The sequence below is a fragment of the Micromys minutus genome (genome assembly GCF_963924665.1).
Source record: "Micromys minutus genome assembly, chromosome: 10".
Taxonomy (NCBI): domain Eukaryota; kingdom Metazoa; phylum Chordata; class Mammalia; order Rodentia; family Muridae; genus Micromys; species Micromys minutus.
Window position 1 is genome coordinate 34,263,120 of NC_137979.1, and position 23,359 is coordinate 34,286,478.

The 23,359-nt window shown below is 40.9% G+C and overlaps 1 protein-coding gene across 1 annotated transcript; it reads left to right on the plus strand.

Annotated features, from left to right (window-relative positions):
- Positions 1–685: 685 nt before the first annotated feature.
- Positions 686–22,609, plus strand: DDX52 (DExD-box helicase 52). The gene is made up of 15 exons (XM_080922777.1): positions 686–782; positions 1,788–1,986; positions 6,458–6,588; positions 7,860–8,045; positions 9,681–9,824; positions 10,440–10,551; positions 11,884–11,956; positions 12,757–12,960; positions 14,563–14,653; positions 15,979–16,101; positions 16,192–16,342; positions 16,853–16,928; positions 18,470–18,541; positions 20,498–20,584; positions 22,209–22,609. Exons 1-15 carry the CDS (start codon positions 696–698, stop codon positions 22,264–22,266), a joined length of 1,794 nt encoding a protein of 597 aa, XP_080778903.1. The 5' UTR covers positions 686–695; the 3' UTR covers positions 22,267–22,609.
- The last annotated feature ends 750 nt before the right edge of the window (positions 22,610–23,359 follow it).

The following is a 23,359-nucleotide window of genomic DNA, read 5'->3' on the forward strand; positions in this document are numbered from 1 at the left end:
CCTATCTGGTTCCTACCAGCAAGCACCTCCCAGAATCAGGGATAGTGCTTGGGCCAGGTGCTGCGCATAGGGTAGATTTTGTAGCAAGTTTACATTAAACTCTTCATCAGGTCCTTGTTATAGTTTTGAGATCTGCTTTGTTTGCCCCTGTAAGCTTAGCTCCAGCCACTCCGACTTTCTTAATTTCTTCCTTCATCCCTCCCTTCCTCCCTTTTTTCGTCTTTCCTTCTTTTCGTGGCACTGGAGAAGCAATTGGCTTCTGTTCTAACAAGGTTTCAGACCCTTTCCCTCCTTCAGATGGGTTTCCTCTTATCTGGAATGCTGTTCCCATGTCTTGGGGAAGTGGCCCCCTTCTCAGTTCAAACATTTGCTTGAAGTTAACCAATCTAACTAAAGTAGTTTCTACCCCTTCTCTGTCCATCACATCTTTTAATTTGCTTCACGGCACTTTCCATTTTCCTCAGTTACAGTAACTGTTTAATAGTACCTCTGTCCTTACTAAACTGAAACCTAAAGTGCAGAATCTTGGCGTGTTGCTCACCAAACTATCACTAAGTCTAGAACACTCCCTCGCACCAGTCATAGCTAGGCTCCGCCTCTTGGAGCTACTTCCGGTTACGGCCTGTCCGGAAGCAGTCGCAGAGAGAAAGTCGTAAACGCAGGCGTGGTGAAGCCGCGGGGCCTTCTGGGTAAAGATGGATTCCTACGACCTGTTTCGCCGGCTCGGAGCCGGCGCCAAGTTCGATGTGAAGCGGTTCTCAGCAGACGCTACTCGATTTCAGGTACTTTCTGTACGCGGGGAACCGAGTGACTGAGAAAGGGCGAGATCCGGAGAATGAGACCGCTGCCAGCCGGGCAGCCGGCACATTAGATCCCCCGAGGCCCGGCTCTGATCACCCCCTAGCATTTCCCTCTTGGGATTCAGCTTCCCCTAAGATTTACCCCAGACTTTTGAATGAGTATTTATTAAGCTCTGGTAGACTCAGTTGAGTCTGGCACAGATACTCTTTTGTTTCCCGGCTTCTTACTTTACTCACAAAGTTGGAGTCCTTTCCGAGGCCCCTTCTTAGGAACTAAGAAAACACTCTTTCACCGTAACCTAGTCAGATTTGACTTAATGTGCAGATAAGATGTACTGTAGTGGGCAGTTTGGTTTATTTTTTTTCCCCCCATCGCTCCAACCAAAGGCATTTAGAGTAAACAACCAGAAGAGTGGTGTTGAAATGCGGGGATTTCTTAGAGAAGTAGTGAGCATGAAAGGAAGTCAGTTGGGGCTTACTTGTGAAACATTTTAAATATAACCTTACTGTAAAAGAACAGCCTTTATAGAGAGTGATATCTGTATTTCTTCGCCCTGACTCCACTGCTATGGTTACATTTGAACCCTGAATCGGGGTTTTCTGGGACCAAATGCAGTGTCTGCTAGTGAATACTTCTGAGATTTTCGCTGAAGTATTTGGTGATGCCTAGATTTTTTTTCTTCTGTCTTACTGCTATTTACCTTTAGGGTTGGTGTGAGGATGAAATAATTTAGTATCTAATAAACATTCTTGACACATAGTAAGTGTCTATAAGTATCCATTGCTGTTGTTGTTGTTACTGGTAAGAGGCCAGAGAGTGTCTTTGTTTCGATTCCATTTGCCTGAACACACTACTTAGCTCAACAGATTCTTGTTTGAAAGGATTAAACATGTGAATTATTGAACCCATGTCCTCTATATTACTAGTCATGTTTGAATGGAAGCAGTTCTGACAGTAAATTTTATTTAAAACTTTTGGGATTTCAGGTAGGAAAAAGAAAATTCGATTCTGAGTCTTCAGAGGTTCTGAAGGGACTAGACTTCTTCAGAAACAAGAAGCCTGTCTCAGAGGAGTGTGGAGCATTACAAATACACCATGATCTCCAAAATGAGGAGAAAACAGAAGGGGGCCTGTTGGAAAGGAGTACGGAGCCCAAGAAGAAAAAGAGAAAGAAGCTGATTGCAGGTTAGTGTTGGCTTTCTGCTGAATGTTTTTTCAATTCCAAAACAATGTAAGCTGATAAATCTTGTTGATGCCATTTGGATTCTACCTAGTTACTGGCTGTAATTGCTACTGTAATGATAGTCATGCATAGCCTTCTGGAGAACAATAATCCCAAAGTGGAGGCACTCTGTTAAAAGATTCATCACTTCCTTAGAATAGATACCGCAGAATGACTTCCCACACCTTTGCCTCTACTGGGTTTTTTGAGACAAGGATTCCCAATCTCCCTGGGATTGGAGGCTAGGGAGATGGAAAAGCAGATTCAGATGTTGCCACAAAAGCCTAATGATCTGAGTTTGATTCCCAGAACTCACATAAAAGTAGAAGGATAGAACTGAGTCCACAACCCTGCCTTGTCTCTGAGTTCAAGGCCAGTCTGGCAGCCAGGGATACACAGGGAAAAAAACCCTGTCTCAAAAAAAAAAAAAAGTGACTACACAATGTTTTCCTTTGCCATCTACACAAATGCTATGGCACAAACCCCTACCCCCAATCATAACACATTAAACCAAGTGCTGGGTCACAGGCATGAGCCACTAGTACTGTTTTTATTTGTTTGCTTTGTTTTTTTCTCCAATCTAATTAATAAAATTCTTAATTTAGATATTATTATTATTATTTATTTTTTAAAAGTGTGTATCCTAGGCTGCCCTTTAATTCCTGTTGTAGATAAGAGTGACCCTGCACACCTGCTCATTCTGCCTTCCTCTCCCAAGTGCTGTAGTTTTAGAGGAGTGCCATCACATGGTTTTCTGTTGTTCGGAGAATCGAATTTAGGGCTTTCTGCAGGCTGGACATGTAGTCTGCTCACTGAGCTGTATCATCCCCACTCCCTTCTTAAAAATTTGTATTTTCTTGATAATTAAATGAGGTTAAGCTTTTGTTTGTTTGTTTTGAGTTTCTGTGTAGCCCTGGCTTTCCTGGAACTCACTATGTAAACTAGGCTAGCCTCAAATTCACAGAGATTCTCCTGTCCTCTGAGTGCTGGGATCAAAGGCCCATGCCACTACATCCAGCTTTGAATATCTTTTCATATGCTTTGTGGATGTTTCGTTTCAGCTTTTCTAAATTTTCTTTTTCTTTTCATAGTTTTTCTTTCTCTCCTGTATAGGAAATGCTCTGTGGGAGCATTTATGTGTTACGCCTATTAAATTTCTTAGCTACATATCTTTTTTATACAGTAAATACATAAATTATGTAATGATGTGAGTAAATTTTTTTTTCAAATTTTATTTTCTGTCCCCTAGTTCTATATTTCTTGAGATACTGTATTCACACTGTTCTATGCCTGTTTTCAAAAAAGATGGATATACTATTTTCATATGCATGTATACTATCTACATTCTGTTATGAACCTTTCTTCTCTCCTCTCTGTTCTTGCCTTCTCTCTTTTGAGACAGTCTTATTTGCTCCTGACTGGCATGGAGCTGGCTATATAGACCATGATGACCTTAAACTTAGGGCAATACTTTCGCCACTGCCTTCCCTTAAAAACAAAAACAAACCCCAAATACCAAACAGTAAGCCCAAGATATCTTGGAATTGCTTAGAATCAATAAGACATTCACTGACTTACTCTCTTTAACAATGTATAGATGCTCCACAGTTGACTTAAGTTTGATTTAAAAAAAAAAAAAACCACTGTTTTTATCCATTTGTGTGTGGTGTGGTGTGGTGTGTGTGTGTGTGTGTGTGTGTGTGTGTGTGTGTGTGTGTGTGCGTGTGTATGTGCGTGTATGTGCGTGCGCGCGCGCGAGTTTTCATATGATGTTGCACATGTGGAGGTCAGAAGACATTCTGCAGGAGTCTATTAGTCTATTTTCTCTTTCTATCATGTACATTCAGGGAATCAGTCTCATGTTGTCAGGCTTGAGGTTTAGTATCTTTGCCTGCTGAGCCATCTTGCCAGCCCTTAAGATTGATTTTAGAAGGTCATCTATGATTGGCATTTAGTTTTTCCCATACTTTTGCTGTTGTAGTGTTATAAAAATGTCAGTGAACTTTGTGTGTTTATATGACTGTATCTGTCCGACAGATACTTAGAATTCAGTTTGCAGATAGATTTAGATATTATAGTATAATCTACCAGAAACATTGCATCACTCAGAAACAGAGTGTCTTGATCTTTGTCAAACACTGTATACTTCGTAAGGCAAATACAGTATTTGGTTTGACTAGTGTCTATGTCGAAGACATTTATTATGCTTCCATATTTCTGCTATTACATTCTAAAAGTCTTCCTAGCTTCAAGGAAGTTGGTGAAACCTTTGTCCACTATTAAGAAAAGAAATGTCACAAATTTAGAGATAGGACTCAAATTTGGACAATTGGAAATCCATAGATGTGTGTTATAGCCATTCAGTAGTAAGTGTATGTAGACTGTAGGCCTGTGATATATGTATTTATTTTTAATTAGATATTATAATTGTGGATTAGTGATGATTGGGGTTTATTAGTTCTGCTGTATGTGTGAACCAAGTCTACTCTAGACTGCTAAAGTGATTCTCCTTCACAAGCTGTCTACAGGAGATGTCTTTGTGTCTCTGTCTCTCTCCGTCCCCCTTTCCCTCCCTCCCCTTCACCTCTCTCTCTTTCAAGTAATTCTTCCCTGTGATATCTACTGGAAATATAAGGAGTTTTCTCTCTGTAAATTAATCTCTTCCTATTTTACATTCTTTTTGTACTAGGTTATTCATCCATTTCTTCTTAGTTTAGTAAGTGTCAGATATTATGGAAATTAGCATAGAATCAAAGATCCCCTATGTGTTCCTACCTGTCACTTTGTTTTGCAGCATTGAAATCCTCAATCCTGCTGGTCTATATGTTATAAAGACTGAATAGAGCTAGGTGGTGACACACACCTTTGTTCACAGCACCCAGAAGGCAGAGGCAGCAGATCTCTTGAGTTTAAGGAAACCTTATTTAGAGAGTGAGTTTCAGGACAGCCAGGGCTACACAGAGAAACCCTGTCCCAAAGAAACGGGGGTGGGGAGAGAAGAGTGGATAGTGGGTATAGTAGCACATGCTTTCTAATCCTAGTGCAGAGGCAGGCAGATCTCTAAATTCTTGGCTAACCTTGTCTATCTTGTCTATATAGCAAGTTCTGGGTCAATCATGGAAGGAGAGAGAGAGAGAGAGAGAGAGAGAGAGAGAGAGAGAGAGAGAACAGGAACATAAACCTTTGGACTCTTCTGTTTGGTTGGTTGGTTCTTGTGTTCCTGTGCCAGTGTCACTCCCTTTACTTATTGTGGCCTTACATCTAAAAACAAACAGAAAGCAGAGCAGCGGATAGATGACAAGGCATATTACCATTCACATACAGAGTACTGGGGACCTAGGACCACATACAAACTAAATATGTGGCCTAACATCTAAAAACAAACAGAAAGCAGAGCAGCGGATAGATGCCAAGGCATATTACCATTCACATACAGAGTACTGGGGACCTAGGACCACATACAAACTAAATATGCACCCTGTTGCTGAGCTACAGCCAATCCAGATATATACTTTAAAATAGATGCAGTTTCATTGCATGTCAGTTATGTCTCAGTGAAATTAAAAATTCTATTTTAATAATGCCACAAAAGATCAGGAGAGATGGCTTGGCAGGTAAAAGTACTGACTGCTATTTCAGAGCATCAGCATGAATTTCCAGCACCCACATGGCATTTTACAATGCCTGTAACTCCAGTTTCAGGGCTTGGGATACCTCTGTTTGTTTGTTTCCCTGGCTACCTAGCATACAAATATAGTACACAGACAAAACATCCATACTCATTTTTTAAAAAATCAATTAGAAACCCAGGCATAGTAATATTTGCCTACAATCTCATTATTCTGGTGGAGGAGGCTGGAAGACCTATAGTTCAAAGCCAGACTAGACTATTAAAAAAAACAAAATAATCATTGAAGATCTTTGCTCACTACTCATAGAATTTTTTTTGATTGTTCTCACATATTTGCTCTACCATATAAACATTAAAGCAGCTAATTTGGTCACTAAGACAATCAGGTCTGTGTCTATTGAGCCAGTGTGGTTTACAGATCCAGGAATAACTGCTGTCTCTGTGCCGTGGGCAACCCTAAGCATGGTTGTTTCACTGCTATTGCACATGAAGTCTTTCTCTATCGCAGTAGTTTCTAGCTCGATGTTTGATGAACAAGCTGGCTGCCCGGTATCTTCTCAGTCCATCTCCTGTCTGACACATACAGTTGTCTCGATTTTCACAACTGATACAGCCAACAGAAGGAAGAGAGTGAACCTGGGCTCTCTGACTGCCACATTACAGCTCTCAGTTCCTGGCCTTATATACACTCATTTCTCTTCTCCATTGGATCTGCTTATGCCTTTTCTGGTTTAGTGTGAAGTATAGCCAGTTTGCCACACCTAACACTGTTGCCCTTGATACCTTTGATTTTTAAAACATAGAAGATCCTGCTCAAGAAGACTTCGATGGTACAATACAGTGGACATCCTCTGTAGAAGCAAAGCTTCAAGATAAAGCCAATGGAGAGAAGAAATTAACTTCAGGAAAGTTGGAACATCTCAGAAAGGAAAAGGTTCGAAAAATACCTTCATTTCCCAAAAGTGTACATAGTTTTCACTGGACTTCCCATTTGTGAATTTATTTTGTTAAGATGGAAAACTAATTACATTTGTTCGGTTTTACTGTAATGAAGACTGACAGAAGCCATCTGCATTGCTGGAGTGCTCAATTATAGTTTATAGTAAGATCATATAAGAGTTTAGCTCCAGTTGTTCATAGACTTGTTGTGTGTGTATAAAGTTCTTAAGCTCCTCAAGTTTCAAGAGTAATAGTGTGCCTAGAATTAACATTTTCAAGTTTCTTGGGCTGGGGAGATGGCTCAGTGGTTAAGAACATTGACTACTCTTGCAGAGGACCCATGTTCAGTTCTCAGTACCCATAAGGCAGCTCACAACCATCTGTAACTCCAGTTCCAGGGGAATCTGATACCGTGTCTGACCTCTGCAGTCATCAGGCACACACGTGATGCTAATACATACATACATACATACATACATACATACATACATACATACGGACAAAAACACTCATATACAGAAATTATTTTTTAATTTAAATTTCTTAACTCCTTTTGGTAAGTATAAAATTTGGCACCCTTTCTTTCAGTGTTGAACTTATGGTTTAAAAGCATTTTTTTCCTGGTAGGGATTATGGGATTAGAATTCTTTTTGTTGTAGCCTACATGGATCTCTTGATTCTCCTGCCTCTACCTCCCAAGCCACTGTATCTATGGAGAGATAAAGTTCTTAAAGAAGGTAATTTGTGATAAGTCTATAGGACATGAAAGAACAAATGAATCTGTTGCTTCCTGTGCCCTTGCCACTTGGCTGGTAGAGACTGCAGTGCTGTGCTTCAGTGACCCTGACGCCAATCTGTGGCTGTTGGTGCACTAGAACACGTACAAATTGCCCAGTCAGTACCTCTAAACAGCACCCTTGGCATTCAGTTTTAAGAAACACATGGGCTTTTTTTGTTTTTAAAGTATTAAAAAGCCCTGGCATTTGTATGCTAAGAACAAGATTGAAACATAATTTCAGAGCGTACCTTCTACAGGTTTCTATAGTTATATAAGTGTGACAGAAACACATCACAGTGCAGACAGGTGGATCCCATCATTTGGGAGGGTTTTCTGGCTTTGATTCCCATGAAATGTACTCAGTGTAGGTGTTGACTGGGGGCTTGTGTCACTATAGCTTTTGCCAGAACTGTTACTGCTGTTGGAAAGTATCTAAGATGGTTGTTGTTTAGCCATATCCATGTTGGATCTTTTGTCTCAATTTATAGATCAACTTCTTTCGGAACAAACACAAGATACATGTTCAAGGAACTGATCTTCCTGACCCAATTGCTACATTTCAGCAACTTGACCAAGAATATAAAATCAATTCTCGATTGCTCCAGAATATTCTAGATGCAGGCTTCCAGGTGCCCACGCCAATTCAGATGCAAGCCATTCCAGTTATGCTGCACGTGAGTGTGAAGATCTAGGATCCTTAACACCCTCCTGTGTTCTCACGCTCTTCCTGACCCCTTGAAATCCTCCCACCTTTAGGCCCCCATTAAGTCTTTCATTTGATCTGAAGGCCAGTCTCAAGTGTTTGTATCTCATAAACCTGCTCAGTGCAAGTAGATGCTACTTTCCTTTATCAGTACTTTGTGTGTGTGTGTGTGTGTGTGTGTGTGTGTGTGCGTGCATAGCCTTGAATTCATGATCCTACTGCCTTAGCCTCTCTTAGTTAAGTTTGTAATGCCCAGAAGCTGCAACAGAAATACAAATGCTTTTTGAAGTTCTTACGCATATTCTAACTTGGCCTTCCCACTGCCTCCCATACTTTTATTATTGACATCGCCTTCACATACGATAAAGCACAGCTGAACAGTGTGTAACCCACATAACTCAACTGTTCTCCAACAGAGCTGTACATTTCCGTATACCTCAGAAAATTCTCTTGTGCCCCATTCATTCATTCCTTACCCTACGTGACGGGGGGACTAAAACAGAACAGTATTCTGATTGCCATATTCGTGTACAATTGTCTCTAATCTTTTACTCAATGTTTTTGAAACTTATAACACATCTACTACTAAGTAGCACTCTACTATATGAATATATTAGCAATATGCTTATTGAATCACTTGTTGATAGATGTGTAAATTAGATGAAATGTTAGTAAACTAAATTTTTCTGAGGACTTTGAAAAATAACAATGATACAGCCATGTAGTGGTGGCACACACTTTTATTCCCAGCACTGCCAGAGGCTGAGACAGGCGGATCTCTGAGTTTGAGGCCAACCTGTTCTACACAGTGCAGGACAGCCAGGACTCTTACACAGAGAAACCCTGTCTACAAAAATAAACTATCAAATTTGCAGTGCAAAGTTCCCTACCTCCCTCTCTCTCTTCCCCTCCTTTTCTCCATTCCTCTTTCTCTCTTTTTCCCTCTCCCCATTTACAAAATAATCAACCTCAGTTAAGGAGAGGAAAGATATGAATTATCTCTTTTCACTCCATTACATTATTTCTTTTCTTTGCTTTGTATACTGAAATATGCTGTGTGTTTGAGTGATTTTATTAAAGCACATTTACTTTCCCCTTAGGTTATTTCGACCATTTTTTTTTTTCAGCTTAAGGCTTTAAAAATGATAGTGACCCCCTTTGAAGATTATTATATTCTTGTCACCTAAGTTGTCACCACTGTTTAATTCTAACATTCACTCACTGTGTTATTTAACAAATTCATCTCAAGGGGATTCAGTGGGGTAGAATGTGCTTTGGAAACAGAATTTAATGGGAAATAGTGGTTGTAATTCTCTCTGGGTTTTGTTGTCCATGGTGCCTACCATTCAAATGCACATGAGTGGCAGTGCTCAGTGCTCCAACCAACACTGTTAGGGCCATAGTGGTGAGAGTGGGTGCTAGAAATAGATGGGGGCAGTTAGAGAAGTGGGTAGGGTGTGAACAGTTGGATTTAGTTCATTCGGTTTTAAGTGGCAGAGTGTGAGTTGGGATTATATCATTCAGTTTCATTTGTTTTCATGGCTGCTCATGTTGTCTGACCAGGCTCTGAAAACTTGATTAACTTGTTCTGTACTTCTGTTGTTAGGGTCGGGAACTTCTGGCTTCTGCTCCTACTGGATCTGGAAAGACGTTGGCATTCAGCATTCCCATTTTAATGCAGCTGAAACAACCCACAAACAAAGGCTTTAGAGCCCTGGTTATATCCCCAACCCGAGAACTTGCCAGCCAGGTATGACTTAGAGTTTTGAGAATGTATCTGTGTGTGCCTTGATATCTTTCTTGCTAAGTTGGTAAAGCTCTCAAGAGTGTACTTTGTATAATATAACATATGAGCTGCTCTTGTAAATGTCTACAATTTTCTAAAATGCAATTTGACAATTACAGTTCTTTAGTAAAGGCCCCGAGATCTTTCAGATTGAGAGGGTACAGTGATATGTTTATTGCTGAGTGTGGCACATGCCTTTAGTCCCAGCACTCTAGAAGCAGGGGATCTAGAGAATCTCTATGAGCTCTTGGCCAGGGCTACCGGGCGAGACCTTGTCTGAAAAAAGAAGAAAGAAAAATAAAATGCCCCGGTTTTCTGAGAAAGTAAAAGCTCGTTGATGAGTTCCACTCTCCTGAGCAGTAGTAGGACGTCTCACTCTGAAAACCGCAGCAGATGGAAGGAGTTTGCTTTTGTTTCATGGGCGTGGTTTAAGATCATGGGTCTTTCCGCACTGCAGACCACCCTGCAGCACACTGCAGGTTCCTCTGTGGGTTGGTAATAGGGACACCAAAGGCATAAAAGAAGCTGTGTGCCCAGGCCTAGTGTCTTAACGTTGGTTCTCTCACCTCTTTGTTTTAGATTCACAGAGAATTAATTAAAATATCTGAGGGTACAGGATTCAGGATACATATGATCCACAAAGCTGCAATAGCAGCTAAGAAATTTGGACCTGAATCATCTAAGAGATTTGGTAAGAACTTCCTGCTTAGTGTATGTAAGGGATTTGGAAATAATAAAGGTCGCAATTGCTATATAAAAATTGTTACAGGGCAAGTCAGGAGAGAGAGAGAGTGAGTATGTGTGTGTGTGTTTAAGTCAGGGCTTTAGGTAATTCATACTGGCTTCAAATCTATTTGAAGTTGAAAATGTCCTTGAACTTCTGACCCTCTTGCTTAGGCTTCTAAGTGCTGGGATCACAGACGTACACCACCACACCCAGGCTATGTAGTGCTAGGAATCAAACCAAGATCTTTGTGCCTGGTAGGCAAATATTATACCAACTGAGGCACATCTCTAAGCTCCTTATTATTTCATTTTATTGAGACAAGTTTATCTGTATAGTTCTTAGACAGTAGAACTGTTCTATAGGCCAGGCTGAACTCAGAGATCCACCTGCTTCCGCCTCAAGTGCTGGGATTAAAGGTGTAAGCCACTACTGTGTCCTGCTTTCATTAGTTCTTTCTGAGGAAAGTGAACATAGACTTTCACCCTAAAGATCTGTCTATCCCAGATGATTCTCCCCATCAGTCACCACAGGGAAATTTGTAGTTGTTGCAGCTGGGATGGGAACCAGTAGAAATGCTGTAAAGCCCCTCAATGCCCAAAATGGTCATCTGCAGAAAGTTGGGTGGCTCACCGTGTCAGCGATGCTAGGGGTTTGGAACCCCACCTCATGCCCTGGTTTCTAATCTTTCATGGGAATGCCTTGGCAGATACGATTGGATTACTTGTCTCCCTTCTAGGAACCAGAGAATTTGCTTTTAACTTGAGCTCTGAGAATTTAAGACTTTTCAAGCCAAGCATGGTGGCACATACCTGCAGTCTTACCACTGAGACAGGAGGATCAGAGAAGTTTTAAGGCCAGCCTGGGGTTAGGATAATACATTGTTGTCTCTTAGAAGTTGAAATAGCTGCAAGTGTAATCAAGGGGTGCAGCTCTAGCCTAGTGTCTATAATAGCAGGCCTTGGCTTTACTAATCGGACACTCAGGTAGGGTAACATGACCACGGCTTTGAGGGAGTCTGAACTACACAGCAAGACTCAGACGCAGGCAACGAAAAGGTTGAGGAAGCTGCTCAAATTGTAATAAAGAGAGCAGAGATAGAGATAAAGAGATAGAGGGAGAGGTTTACACTGTGGTGGAGGGGGAAATGTATATGGCTTACTAACAAGAATTTGATTTTTGTGTTAACAGCTCTTCCCTTCCTACTTATGGTTATTAACTGAAATCCTGAAGGCTTAATTATGTTCTCAAAGAAATTCATCTTATTTTTGCAATTTCTTCCATTTGTTTTTCCTGTAGATATCCTTGTGACGACTCCAAATCGACTGATCTACTTGTTGAAGCAGGATCCACCAGGGATAGACCTAACGAGGTGCAGTGTGTCTTTAATTCACTTGCTTATGTTACTAGTTTCCTTGTTACTGTGACTGCTTATTTGGCAGACAGACATTGAGGGGAGGAAGGGCTGCTGTTTGAAGGTGTATAGTTCATTGTGGTACTGGGGCAGGGAGTTGAGGTCTGGAGTCCTTGCATCCACAGTTAGAAAGCAGTACAGTGATGGCTGTTGACTCTTAGCTGCCTTTCTCCTTTTTATTCAGTCTGAGTCCCAACCCAGTAGTGTGCTTTGTAGCTTGGGTCTTCCAACCTCAGTTAACCTGGTCTAGATAATCCTCATGAACAAGCCCAGAGGCTTGTCTCTGGTGATCCTGGATCCTGTCGGGTTGACAGTATCGTCCATCCCAGTTCCTTTGTTCTCAGTTGCTTTTCTTGTCCTTTGGTGCATATTGTCTGCCAGCTTATGTCAGTGCTCTGCTGAGAATAAGAATTTGAATTATCTAGCAGAAAACTGGGAGTTAACTGGTCAGGAAGAAAACTATACACTTGACTAAACAGTACATCACTCCCCAAGGCCTTTTCATGTCTTTTAGCAAAGGCAAAGGGATCCTGAAGGAATCCTCTGTTGTTGCTAATATAGCTTGTCTTTGAGGACTTAAAGGAGGTAACCGTGAGTTACATTTATCATGTTTTGTGCTAATTTTTCTTGTACATTTTTTTCTCATGTGAGAAAAAAAGTAGCATCATTGTTGGGTTTTTTTCATGTATACTGACAGTTCCGTGAAGTGTCCTGGATCTTCCAGTTCTGTAACCATGGGTTGTTTTGCTCTTTATTAGTGTTGAGTGGCTGGTAGTAGATGAATCGGACAAACTGTTTGAAGATGGCAAAACTGGGTTTAGAGACCAGCTGGCTTCCATCTTCCTGGCCTGCACGTCCCCCAAGGTCAGAAGAGCAATGTTCAGTGCAACTTTTGCATATGATGTTGAGCAATGGTGCAAGCTCAACCTGGACAGCGTCGTTTCCGTTTCCATTGGTGCAAGGTAAACACTTGTTCTTTCACATTATTCCACTCACTTGTTCTCTTGGGGGACTGGGTCTTTTGTTTTGTTTTAATTCAGTGAGATAGTCATTTAGTGTGACACCAAGTGAGAGAAGTTTTACTGATAGAAGTGTACTTTTCTGCATCATGTCAAAGTGTTGAATCTGTACACACCCGTTAATGAGTTTGAAGAAAGGGTCTCTGTTTCATTTATCTGCACTATACAGATTCGGTCACGAGACAGGAAAGAATCTCCACAGCTGCTTACGGATGCAAAATACATCTTTCCTGTCACTTTTCCCTTTAACCCATCCTCCCTGGCCCTAGAAACCATCCAGATTCCAGCCAGCCTGGGCCTGGGCTTCATTGCACGGGTCTGAAGTGCTGACTGAGCACATGTAGAGACTGCATCTCTCTTCAGAATATGAACAGTTGTTTCCAGTGAGCTACTGAAAATACATTTTTAAAGAAAAATTACTGATTATCTCTCAAAGAAGATGTTAACTGGAAAACCTCCCCAGAATCATCAGTTGGGAACCCTGAGTTTACCGACAGCTGAATGGTGGCAGCGAGGAATGAAAGGAAGAATAAAAGGGGCATGTCTTCAGTTGTCAGCATTTAGTTAAATCTTTAGTGCTGCATTTAAGTGGCATACAAAATACAGCCCCACATGTATGAACTGTTATGAACACGGCACAAAGAACTGAAGAGAATCAATGAATACATATAATAGCAGTTAGGAGCCAATCATGGTGATCTTGTCAAACTGGATCAAAAAATAGACTGGCAACATTTAAAAAAAAAAAAAAAAAAGAAAGAAATGTGCTTTTCAAGGTGAGAGTAAGAATTTCTCAGAATTGAACAATGAAGATTTTCATGTTTGCCTATTTATTCGTCCCACCTTCATTCATTCACTCATTCATTCATTCACAAAATGTGCCATAAGCTCTGTGGCCACCCCTACTTGGTTTCTCTGATTGTTTAAGTAGTACTTCATGGTCCTACTGCTGTTACTTTGCCACGTGATAAGTAATTCTGGTGCAAAAATGGATTTGATAAGCACCAGGGATGTAGTTGTTGATAGAGCAGTTATGTAGCAGGAGATCTCTGTTCTGTTCTCCAGCACTGGAAAAGGGTTTGAGATAGATAAGCATTTTATGCTAAATAAATACACTACCTTAGTTTTAAAAAAAAAAAGGTGAAGGAAAAGCATGGGTTGGCAAGATGACAAAACAGGGTGCTTTCACTAAGTGTGCTGCTGAGGTAGGTCCCAGAACCCTGTGCAGGGACACACTTGGGAAAGTTGGTGCTGTGTCACACAGGTGCACACATGGTGGTCAGAGGACAATTCTTGGAAGTTGATTTAGTCTCAGGCTGACCCATTTACACGGCAAGAGCCTTTACCAAAGCTCTGTGTCATCACTGGCTGGTTTGGGTTTTTTGTTTTGTTTTTAGACAATAAAGCTTTTCTACATCTAGTCCCAGCAGACTAGTCCTAAACTCACAGAGCCCTGTACCACCCTCCCAGCTGCTGGGATTGCAGGTCTTTCACCAGCATGCCCAGCTAAAATTTGATTTGTAAAAGACGTGTTTTTTCCCTTAGGAATTCTGCAGTCGAAACTGTTGAACAGGAGCTTCTCTTTGTTGGATCTGAGACTGGAAAACTTCTGGCCATGAGAGAACTTGTTAAAAAGGTGTGTTGGAATGTACTTTGGACTTCCAGTAAAGGTCATTCATGCTTTTTGATCATCCTGCATTGTATTTAGTGTTGATTCAGTCTTAGTGATCCAGTACATGGTGAGGCTTCTGTCCTTGCTGGAGAAGAGGACGTTCCTGGTGATGCCCTGAGTCCACAACTGCCTGTCCTTCGCTCCCTCATCTCTGCTGGTTTGTTAGAGATGACCTGGGGCACTGAGGAATGAGTGATCCCCTCTGTCTGCTTTTGCTTTTTATCCCAAAATAAGTAGAGGAGAAGCCTTGGTTAGAAAGTTTAAAGGCTAGAGAGTTGGCTTAGTGGTTAAGGGCACTTAAAGCTCTTGCAGAGAACCTGGGTTCAAAGTCCCAGCACCCACCTGGTATATCACAACCATCTCTTAACTGAAGTTCCAGAGCACCTGGCACCCTCTCTGACCTTTGTGAGCACCAGGCACATACTTGGTTATGTACATACATGTAAGCAGAACACTCATACACATAAAGTACATCCTTGGGGCCTGGAAGAGGCATGCTGTAGGAGCCAGGACATGGACTTCCATTTTCTCAAAGACAACAGCAGATATGACTGTAGTATGCTGAGAGCTCCTAGCTGATGCTCAGGTGTTTCTTGATCCTGGTGGGGAATGGGAATTTTTTATTTGTTTACATTGAGACATCTAGAACTAAAGATACAGAAAAATTCTAAAGTTGGAGTAAGCAATGAATTAAAGACACAGTTTTTACATTATGACCAGAATCAAAGTCCTGGGACTGAGAGGTGGTGGTTTTAGCATGGACATAGATTATTATAGGAAGGCAAGTTTATTGGAGTTAGTGAGATAAGAAATATCATTCAAGGACAGTGGAAGCCCTTTGTAGAGGATGGATGGTGAGGAAGATGCCAGATTGAGATACTGGCAATAGAAGTGTATGTCTTAGAAGTTATATTGTTGTGATAAAACACTGACAAAAAAAGAAGTGCAACCCGGGGAAGAAGAGTTTATTTCAGCTCACAGTTCCATATTAGAGTCCATCACTATGGGACATCAGAGCAGCAGAACAGGCACATAAAGGCAAGGACTGATGGAGAGGCAGTGGAGGGATGCTGCTTAATGGTTTGTTCTCTGATAGATTGTTCAACCTACTTAGAGCACCTGGGATCACCTGCCTAGAGATGGCACCACACACATTGGATTAGCCCATTAATCACTCATTAAGAAAATGCACTACAGACTTGCCTGCAGACGAATCTTAGTGGAGGCGTTTCTTCAGTTGTATTCTTTCTTACAAGCTATATGTGCTGATTTTTGCTTCTTTCTCCTAGGGTTTCAATCCACCTGTTCTTGTTTTTGTTCAGTCCATTGAAAGGGCTAAAGAACTTTTCCATGAGCTCATATATGAAGGTATTAATGTGGACGTCATTCATGCAGAAAGAACACAGCAGCAGGTAGAAAGTCAGCTCTACTACAAACGTCATGCACTGCCTGTTTGCCCTCTAGATTGGTACTAAAGCGTTTAATGTGTCTTCTTTCACCAGAGAGATAACACAGTCCACAGCTTCAGAGCAGGAAAAATCTGGGTTCTTATTTGTACAGCCTTACTTGCAAGAGGGATTGACTTTAAAGGTGTAAACCTGGTCATCAATTATGATTTCCCAACCAGCTCAGTGGAATACATCCACAGGATAGGTGAGCCTTTGTTTTCATGCCCTTGTTGCCTACGTCGTTCTCAGCACTTCTGCCGTTCCTGTTCGACTCACTCTTCGGTTCTAGGTGCTGTGAAAATCCAGTGACCTCTTTTCAGGTGTGGGGGAGGTTACATTTTCTTATTTAATGATGTGTGTGAGAGTGCTGATGGTGTGGGGGTTGGAGGAAGACATCAGGTGCTGGTCTTCAACTTTCCAGTTGTTTAAGGTGAAGTCTTTCTTGCCCTTCATTGTATATGTCAGAATAGTGACCTGTGAGCTTTCCTCATCTCCACCTCCCATCTTAACATAGGGACACAGATCACAGACATGTCTTATTGCCCTGGCTTTTACACGGATTCTGGGGATTTGTATTTCTATCCTCTTGTTTGTGCAATAAGGGATTGCCCCACTAAGAGATCACTCCAAACCTCCGGGTCATTTATGGAAACCTTGAGAGTTGTTTCCAGTCAAACAAACAAATAAAACATTTTCATGGTCTGGTTTCTTCTAGGTCGAACAGGAAGAGCAGGAAATAAGGGAAAGGCTGTCACATTTTTCACTGAAGATGATAAACCATTACTAAGAAGGTAAACTAGAGGCTGGGTTTTAGATCTCTTGTCTGGTGTGTTTGATTCCAGCATCACTCCTACCACCCACCATCCAAACATTTAAGAAGCGTGTAAATTAGGAAACATAACTTGGTAATTTAGTTGCAGTTCATAAAATTGCTTCATTCTTCTTCTGTGTGTATTTATTAGTAGATTATTACAAATGAATATGTCCCAAATGATATATTAGTTAACTAAATTTTAGCCTTGAGCTGGATGTGATACTGCCTATAATCTTAGTACTTAGGTGGCAGAGCCAAGTAAATTGACATTAGGTTGAGGCCAAGAATCGGGAAAGATCTATTAGCATTTGGAAGTGTTGACAGTAGAATATTTAATTTTAGGTTTCAGACTAACAGAACTCACCAGAGTGGAGCAGTGTTATTTGCTGTTTAGTATTTGTGGGGGGACGGCGGCGGTGCTGGTGGCCTTACTGTGTACCTCAAGCTTGATTTAGTCTCTGAGTAGCATGGACTATCGTCAGATTTAGAGCCTGTACCTCCCAAATCCTGGAGTGATGGGGTGACTTTGCTTGTTGCTAAGATTGTGGGGCTTTTCAGTTTGAGGCGCTCTCCTTTACCATGGTGCACCGGCTGTGTTATTTTGGACCAAATAGAGTTTTAAATTTAGTCCCAGAATCACTTGCCATAGAGGAAAAAGTATTTTAGTGACACATTTTATTTTTGTCAGTTATAGCCCTTTGAAGTCTGGATATCATATACTTTTAGATTTCCCAGTCTTAATTTCGTCCATTATTACAGATTTTTATGTAGATTTCTGATTTTGGAGACAGGGCTTCACTGTGTAGCCTAGCCTGGCCTGAAGCTTACAGTCTGCCTGCCTCTGTCTCCCAAGAGCTAGTATTCCAGGCTTGTGACACCAATCTCAGCTATAAAGGTGCAGGGTTCTCGATTCTGGCTGCCTACAGTAATTTTGGACTGAAGGATCTGATGGCACCTACATTCTATACATGTACCTTCAAAGCTTCCATTTCGTCACACAAGCTCTGTCTTGCTTTAAGCAGACTTTCACCTGTCTGTATGGAGAGGTGTGTTGTAAGAGCCTCGATGGCTCTAAGGGCTTAATAACCACGAGAATGTGACCAATGACTCCAACATCAGTGAGCCATAACGATTAGTTTTTCATCTGTGAGATGAGGTTTGTAGGATTTCCCATCTTAAGTCATTGTGAGGACTGAATAGGTAATAATACGTAGAAATCTTTCAGTCCAGCCCTTAATAATAACTGTCACTTAATAAATTGAGACTTACCTCTAGCTTCACTGAGGATTAGAAATAGCTGCCACCTAAAGTTACTCATCCATATATTGATTTCAGTCCAGTGAATGCTTCTCTCAGGAATCTAGTATGGGTGCACTTAACAAAAATTGGTACTCTCTGAGAAGACTGTTGTGGAATACTCGAGTAGTTTTAGTAGCTCTTGTGTTGTACAGAGAATTGTGCACATGACTAATTTTGTACATTAATGAGATATTCCTGTTTCGTGGGTTTCTTTTTCAGTGTTGCTAATGTTATCCAGCAGGCTGGTTGTCCTGTGCCTGAATACATAAAAGGTTTCCAGAAACTACTAAGGTATGCATTTAAACTTACTCAGAGCCTTTTCTTTGTCTTTACACATTCTTGCTTTTTGTTGATTTTGTTTCTTCCTCTTTGCCTTTATTTAGTTTATAGTTTAAGTATATGTATCCTAGAATGGTGAACTATTTAATTTTACATGTTTTTTTGTTTATTTGGTTTTTTTGTTTTGTTTTGTTTGAGACCGAGTTTTACTATGTAGACCCAGACTGACCTCAGATTGACAGACATATGATCCAAATGCTGGGATCATACAGGCCTGTGTGTCACTAGGCCTGAAAAGATTTTTCCTGTTTTTAGTCTTTTTTTTTTAATGTATATGAATATGCTGTCACTGTCTTCAGACACATCAGATCCCATTACAGGTGGTTGGTTGTGACCCACCATGTGGTTGCTGGGAATTGAACTCAGGACCTCTGAAAGAGCAGTCGGTGCTCTTAACTGCTGAGCCATCCTTCTTCCAGTCTCATATGTTTTTAAATCTTACATACAAATGGTTCTTGAGTTAAAACAGGTTTAAGATCATCTAAGCTCATTGTAAACTGAAGGTATTATAAGTAGAAAGTGGGCTAGGCAGTAGTGGCACATGCCTATAGTCTCAGCATACAGGAGGCAGAGGGAGGTGAATTTCTGAGTTTGAGGTCACCCTGGTCTCCAGAGTGAGTTCCAGAACAGGCAAGGCTACACAGAGAAACCATGTCTCAAAAACCAAAAACAACAACAACAACAACAAAATTAAATTAGCACATCTAATCTACCAAACATCCTAGCACAGTAACCCAGTGTACTGTAGACTTTCAGGGCTTATGTGGTTTGCTTTGTTTTTTGAGACAGGGTCTTACTCTTTACTTAGGTTGGCTTGAAAGTCACAGCAGTCTCTCTACTTTGACTGTTCTAAGTACTGAGATTACAGGCATGGCTTACCAGGACTTGCTCTAGAGTATCTATCTGTCACCCTCATTGTTGACTTACATGGAGCTTTGGTTCCCTGCTGCCATCCAACATAGCTAAAAAAATTTTGTGCCACATAATGCATGCTGGAAGGGCCAAAGTGCACAGTAGTTTGTTGAGCAGGAGTCTGCATCATAAATCGTAAAGGCTATGGTGTGGCTTCCATGACAGCAGCAACTGGGTGTGCTCCTTCGCTCTGCCCTTGCCTGTTGAGTCTCCTGTGTGTGTGGCTGAGTGACATTCACTGCATTCACAGTCCTGTGTGTTTTGCAGGACTCTTCTCTTGCAGGACTGCACTTCTGTGTGCACTAAACAGCAGTTCCTGTCTTCCCCCTTTCCTAGTCCTGGTAACCATTGTTTTGTTTCCTGTTTCTGGTTTTACTTTCTAGGTACCTCATATAAGTTGAATCATACATTATTGTCTTTTTGTTGTGGACTTACTTCACTTTGCACAATGTCTTTTAGTCAGAATTTCCTTCCTCAGAGCCCCTACCGCATTTTACCTGGCATCTGTGTGTCATTTAGTTTGCAGCTGCCTTACATCTGTTGAGTAAGAAGTACATGATGTTGAGTCTTTCGAAGACTATCATACACTCTAGCTTTTTATCCTCTTCAACATACTCTAACCCTAACAGTGATGTGCTTCTAAAGCATTTTAAGTAAACATTTTACTTCAGAATATATTAGTTCCTTCTCAACGTTTTCATCTTTGAAATTGGATTCTTAAAAACTATTCAGTGAGTGAAATATGCTTAGAATTATTAATCATGATTACTTGTCTGGAGTCAGATTCTCTAATGTTTACTGACATAGAACATGAGGTTGTCCCAGAGTGAATTTAATCACAGCCAATGTGATTTTAAAGGCTGGTTTCCTGTGTCCTTGTGAACCAGGTGTAAGTGCTGTCAGCTGATCTGGTCCGTTGAAATGAGTAGAGCCTCGTCTAGCTTTAGCATCTAAATGAACTTGTGTTTATTTCCTCTCTCACTTCTCAACTTCCAGCAAACAAAAGAAAAAAATGATTAAGAAGCCATTGGAAAGAGAGAGCATTAGTACAACTCCGAAATATTTCTTAGAGCAAGCTAAACAGTAAGTACCTATATGGTAAGAAAATTACTACATAATTAGTAGGCATTGCTTTTTCTTACAAAACATTTTTAGAAGTAAAATGAATGCATAGATAATGAATTATAGGAGATGGTAAGAATGTGTCTCAGGATGCCTTTGATTTGGGAATTTGCATATTTTACTGTTGAAAATTTTCAGTATTGATATATATTAATCATCTGAGTTTCCCACCATTTTTGAAAGTAAAGTTTGCTGTGAATTAGAATTGTAACTCATACTCTGCACTGTCTGCATTAGGCCAAGCTGCTGAAGCCAGTAGTTAGGATCACTGACAGATGATGATCAAACCTTTCTTGAAGCTTCTGTCTCCTGGACAGGATTTCATATGATCTTAGGCTTACGCTAAAGTGCACTATATCCCTCAAAAATTACTACTTAGCTTAGGGTTTTCTTGGAGGGGTGGTGAATACTTAGCATAGGTCTTATAGAATACACACAGGTATGTTTTATCTATTAGTGCTAAGAAGCTACATGTTTTGGTAGGGGGTTGCCAGAATATTCTGAACTCCATTACCCTAATTAAAGAAGGTGATACTTTTCACAAATTTCCCAGTACTAGAATAGCATGTGCTCTAATAGAATCTCTCAGTGTGTGTGTGTGCGTGTGTGTGTAGTTTTTGTGTGGCAGGTAGTTTGGAGTACGATGAGGGCTGTTAGGCACCTGTTGGAGTCCTGCTTCTTAGGAGAGCTAAGATAACAGGTGCACTTCTCTTGGGCACTGAGTAGAAGCCGGTGGAGGCTTTTCTTGACCCTGAAAGTCAGATGGAGCATAACATGGAGACAATTGAATTTAATAGGATGCATTATTATTATTATTATTATTATTATTATTATTATTATTATTATTATTATTATTTAGATTAAACACTATTGAGTAATTACACTTTAAATGTTTTGTGTTTATAGCAGTCTTTTGGGTTTACTAAAACTCAGCTACAAGAAGCCTTTTGAGTGCTGGTTAAGTCTGTGGTATCAGCCACACACTTAAGGCTTTCTTTCCATTTTCTTCTAATTTAAAGACTGTCTTTCTAAACATAGAACAAGATCCATCATGATCTAGTTCATGCTCCTTCTCCATTACAGATACAGTTCATGTCTTCAGCTCAGCTTCCACATTAAACTTGGAACCCAATCCCTCATTGTCTAGAGGGCCTCCCTCAGGCCCTACAGACCTAGCCTGGTGTGATGAGGGGCAGATTTGGATTTAGAGCCTAAAAACTGATTCTAATAGGAACTTTTCTTGGGTAAATTGGGCAAGTTGCTAATCCAGTGTGTGATGACAGGCAGGTTTTATCCATTCTGACTGGTTGTCTTCATTTGAAAAATTCGTGTACAAACAACACTTAACAGCAAGCAGTGTCTGGTACTTACCACATGCTCTGTCCTTTGTGCTGTGTAGTAGTGTGGTAGTGTACAATGTTTTTCATATGGACAGAGGTTTTATGCTAGGCAGAAACCTACATCTTTGTTCCCAGCTCCTCAGATGCTTTGCAGTACAGTAACTTTTAGCACATGTATATTTAGTCACAGTTATAGAAGTAAATTTATGTAGAATTTTTGATTCAGCATGTCTTCCTTTTCATAGGAAAAAGGTTGCTGGCCAAAACAGCAAGAAGAAAGAAACTCTTAAAAAAAAAAGTTAAAAAAAACCACCTTAGAAGGCATCCCTGCAATGAACTCGGCATGAATTCTCATGGAGTACTTAAGACCATCTTGACCAAACATTTTAAATCAACAAGGATGTGAGAGAACAAAATGGTCCTGATTTAGTGATACGTCAAGCTTCACTTTGTAGGTGGAATTTATACAATGGAAATAACATGCATTGACATTTCTGCCTAAAGTCAGAGAGATACTTCTTATAGAAGAACAAGAGCTGGTGCTAAAATAACACCCAAATGTGGTGAACTTTTAAGGATTTTGCCCTTCAAGTGTGAAGGAAAGTGTGATGCATGCTGTGGAGAGGCATCTGCAACAATTTTAAAATAAAACCTTGAGCTTGAATGTACCGTCCACACGTGTGTGCATGGGGAGCGGGTGTGTGGGATGTGAACAAGAGCAGCAGCACAGGCCAGCCACAGGAAGGAGCCTAGTGCTCCCTTTAGTGTTTCTTCCTGGTGTGAGCCACAACAAGGGGGTCCTCCATCTGTGGTTACCCAAGTTCCAGAGGATTGGAAACTTCAGTCTACTGGGTTTTACTTACACTGCCCTGGGGAGGAAGCTCATGCTTAGCTGTCAGTGTTGCGACTGTAAAGTTATGATCAACCTCTCCCTGCCTGACTCTTCTCCATCATGTAACCATGTTCTTTCCTGCCTCTTTCCACTCAAGACGATTTGGCTTGAAAGCGGATAGCACTCACTATATCCTATCCTGATAAGGAAGAACATTCCCGTTACACGATACACCTGGCTTCATTGGCACTCATCTTTGATGGCCTTCATCCCCCTCACTCACCAGAGGACTGATCATTTGAACCAAGGCAGTGCGCACAGTGTGCAGGTTTTCCTCAATTACCTGCTTTGAACAGTGGAATAAAAAAGGTTTAGTACAAGTTGATGCACTTAAGACTGGAGCCTAGAATTGCTCCGGCTCCATGCTGCCACGGGACTACAACGTAGGTGACTGCCCTTAGCCGGATTAAGCCTCTTTACTCTAGGCAGTTAATGCTTCAGTCTAAAATCAGCACAGGAGAGTTTTTTTTAATGTGTATTTGTTTTGAAAAGGGATCTCTATCC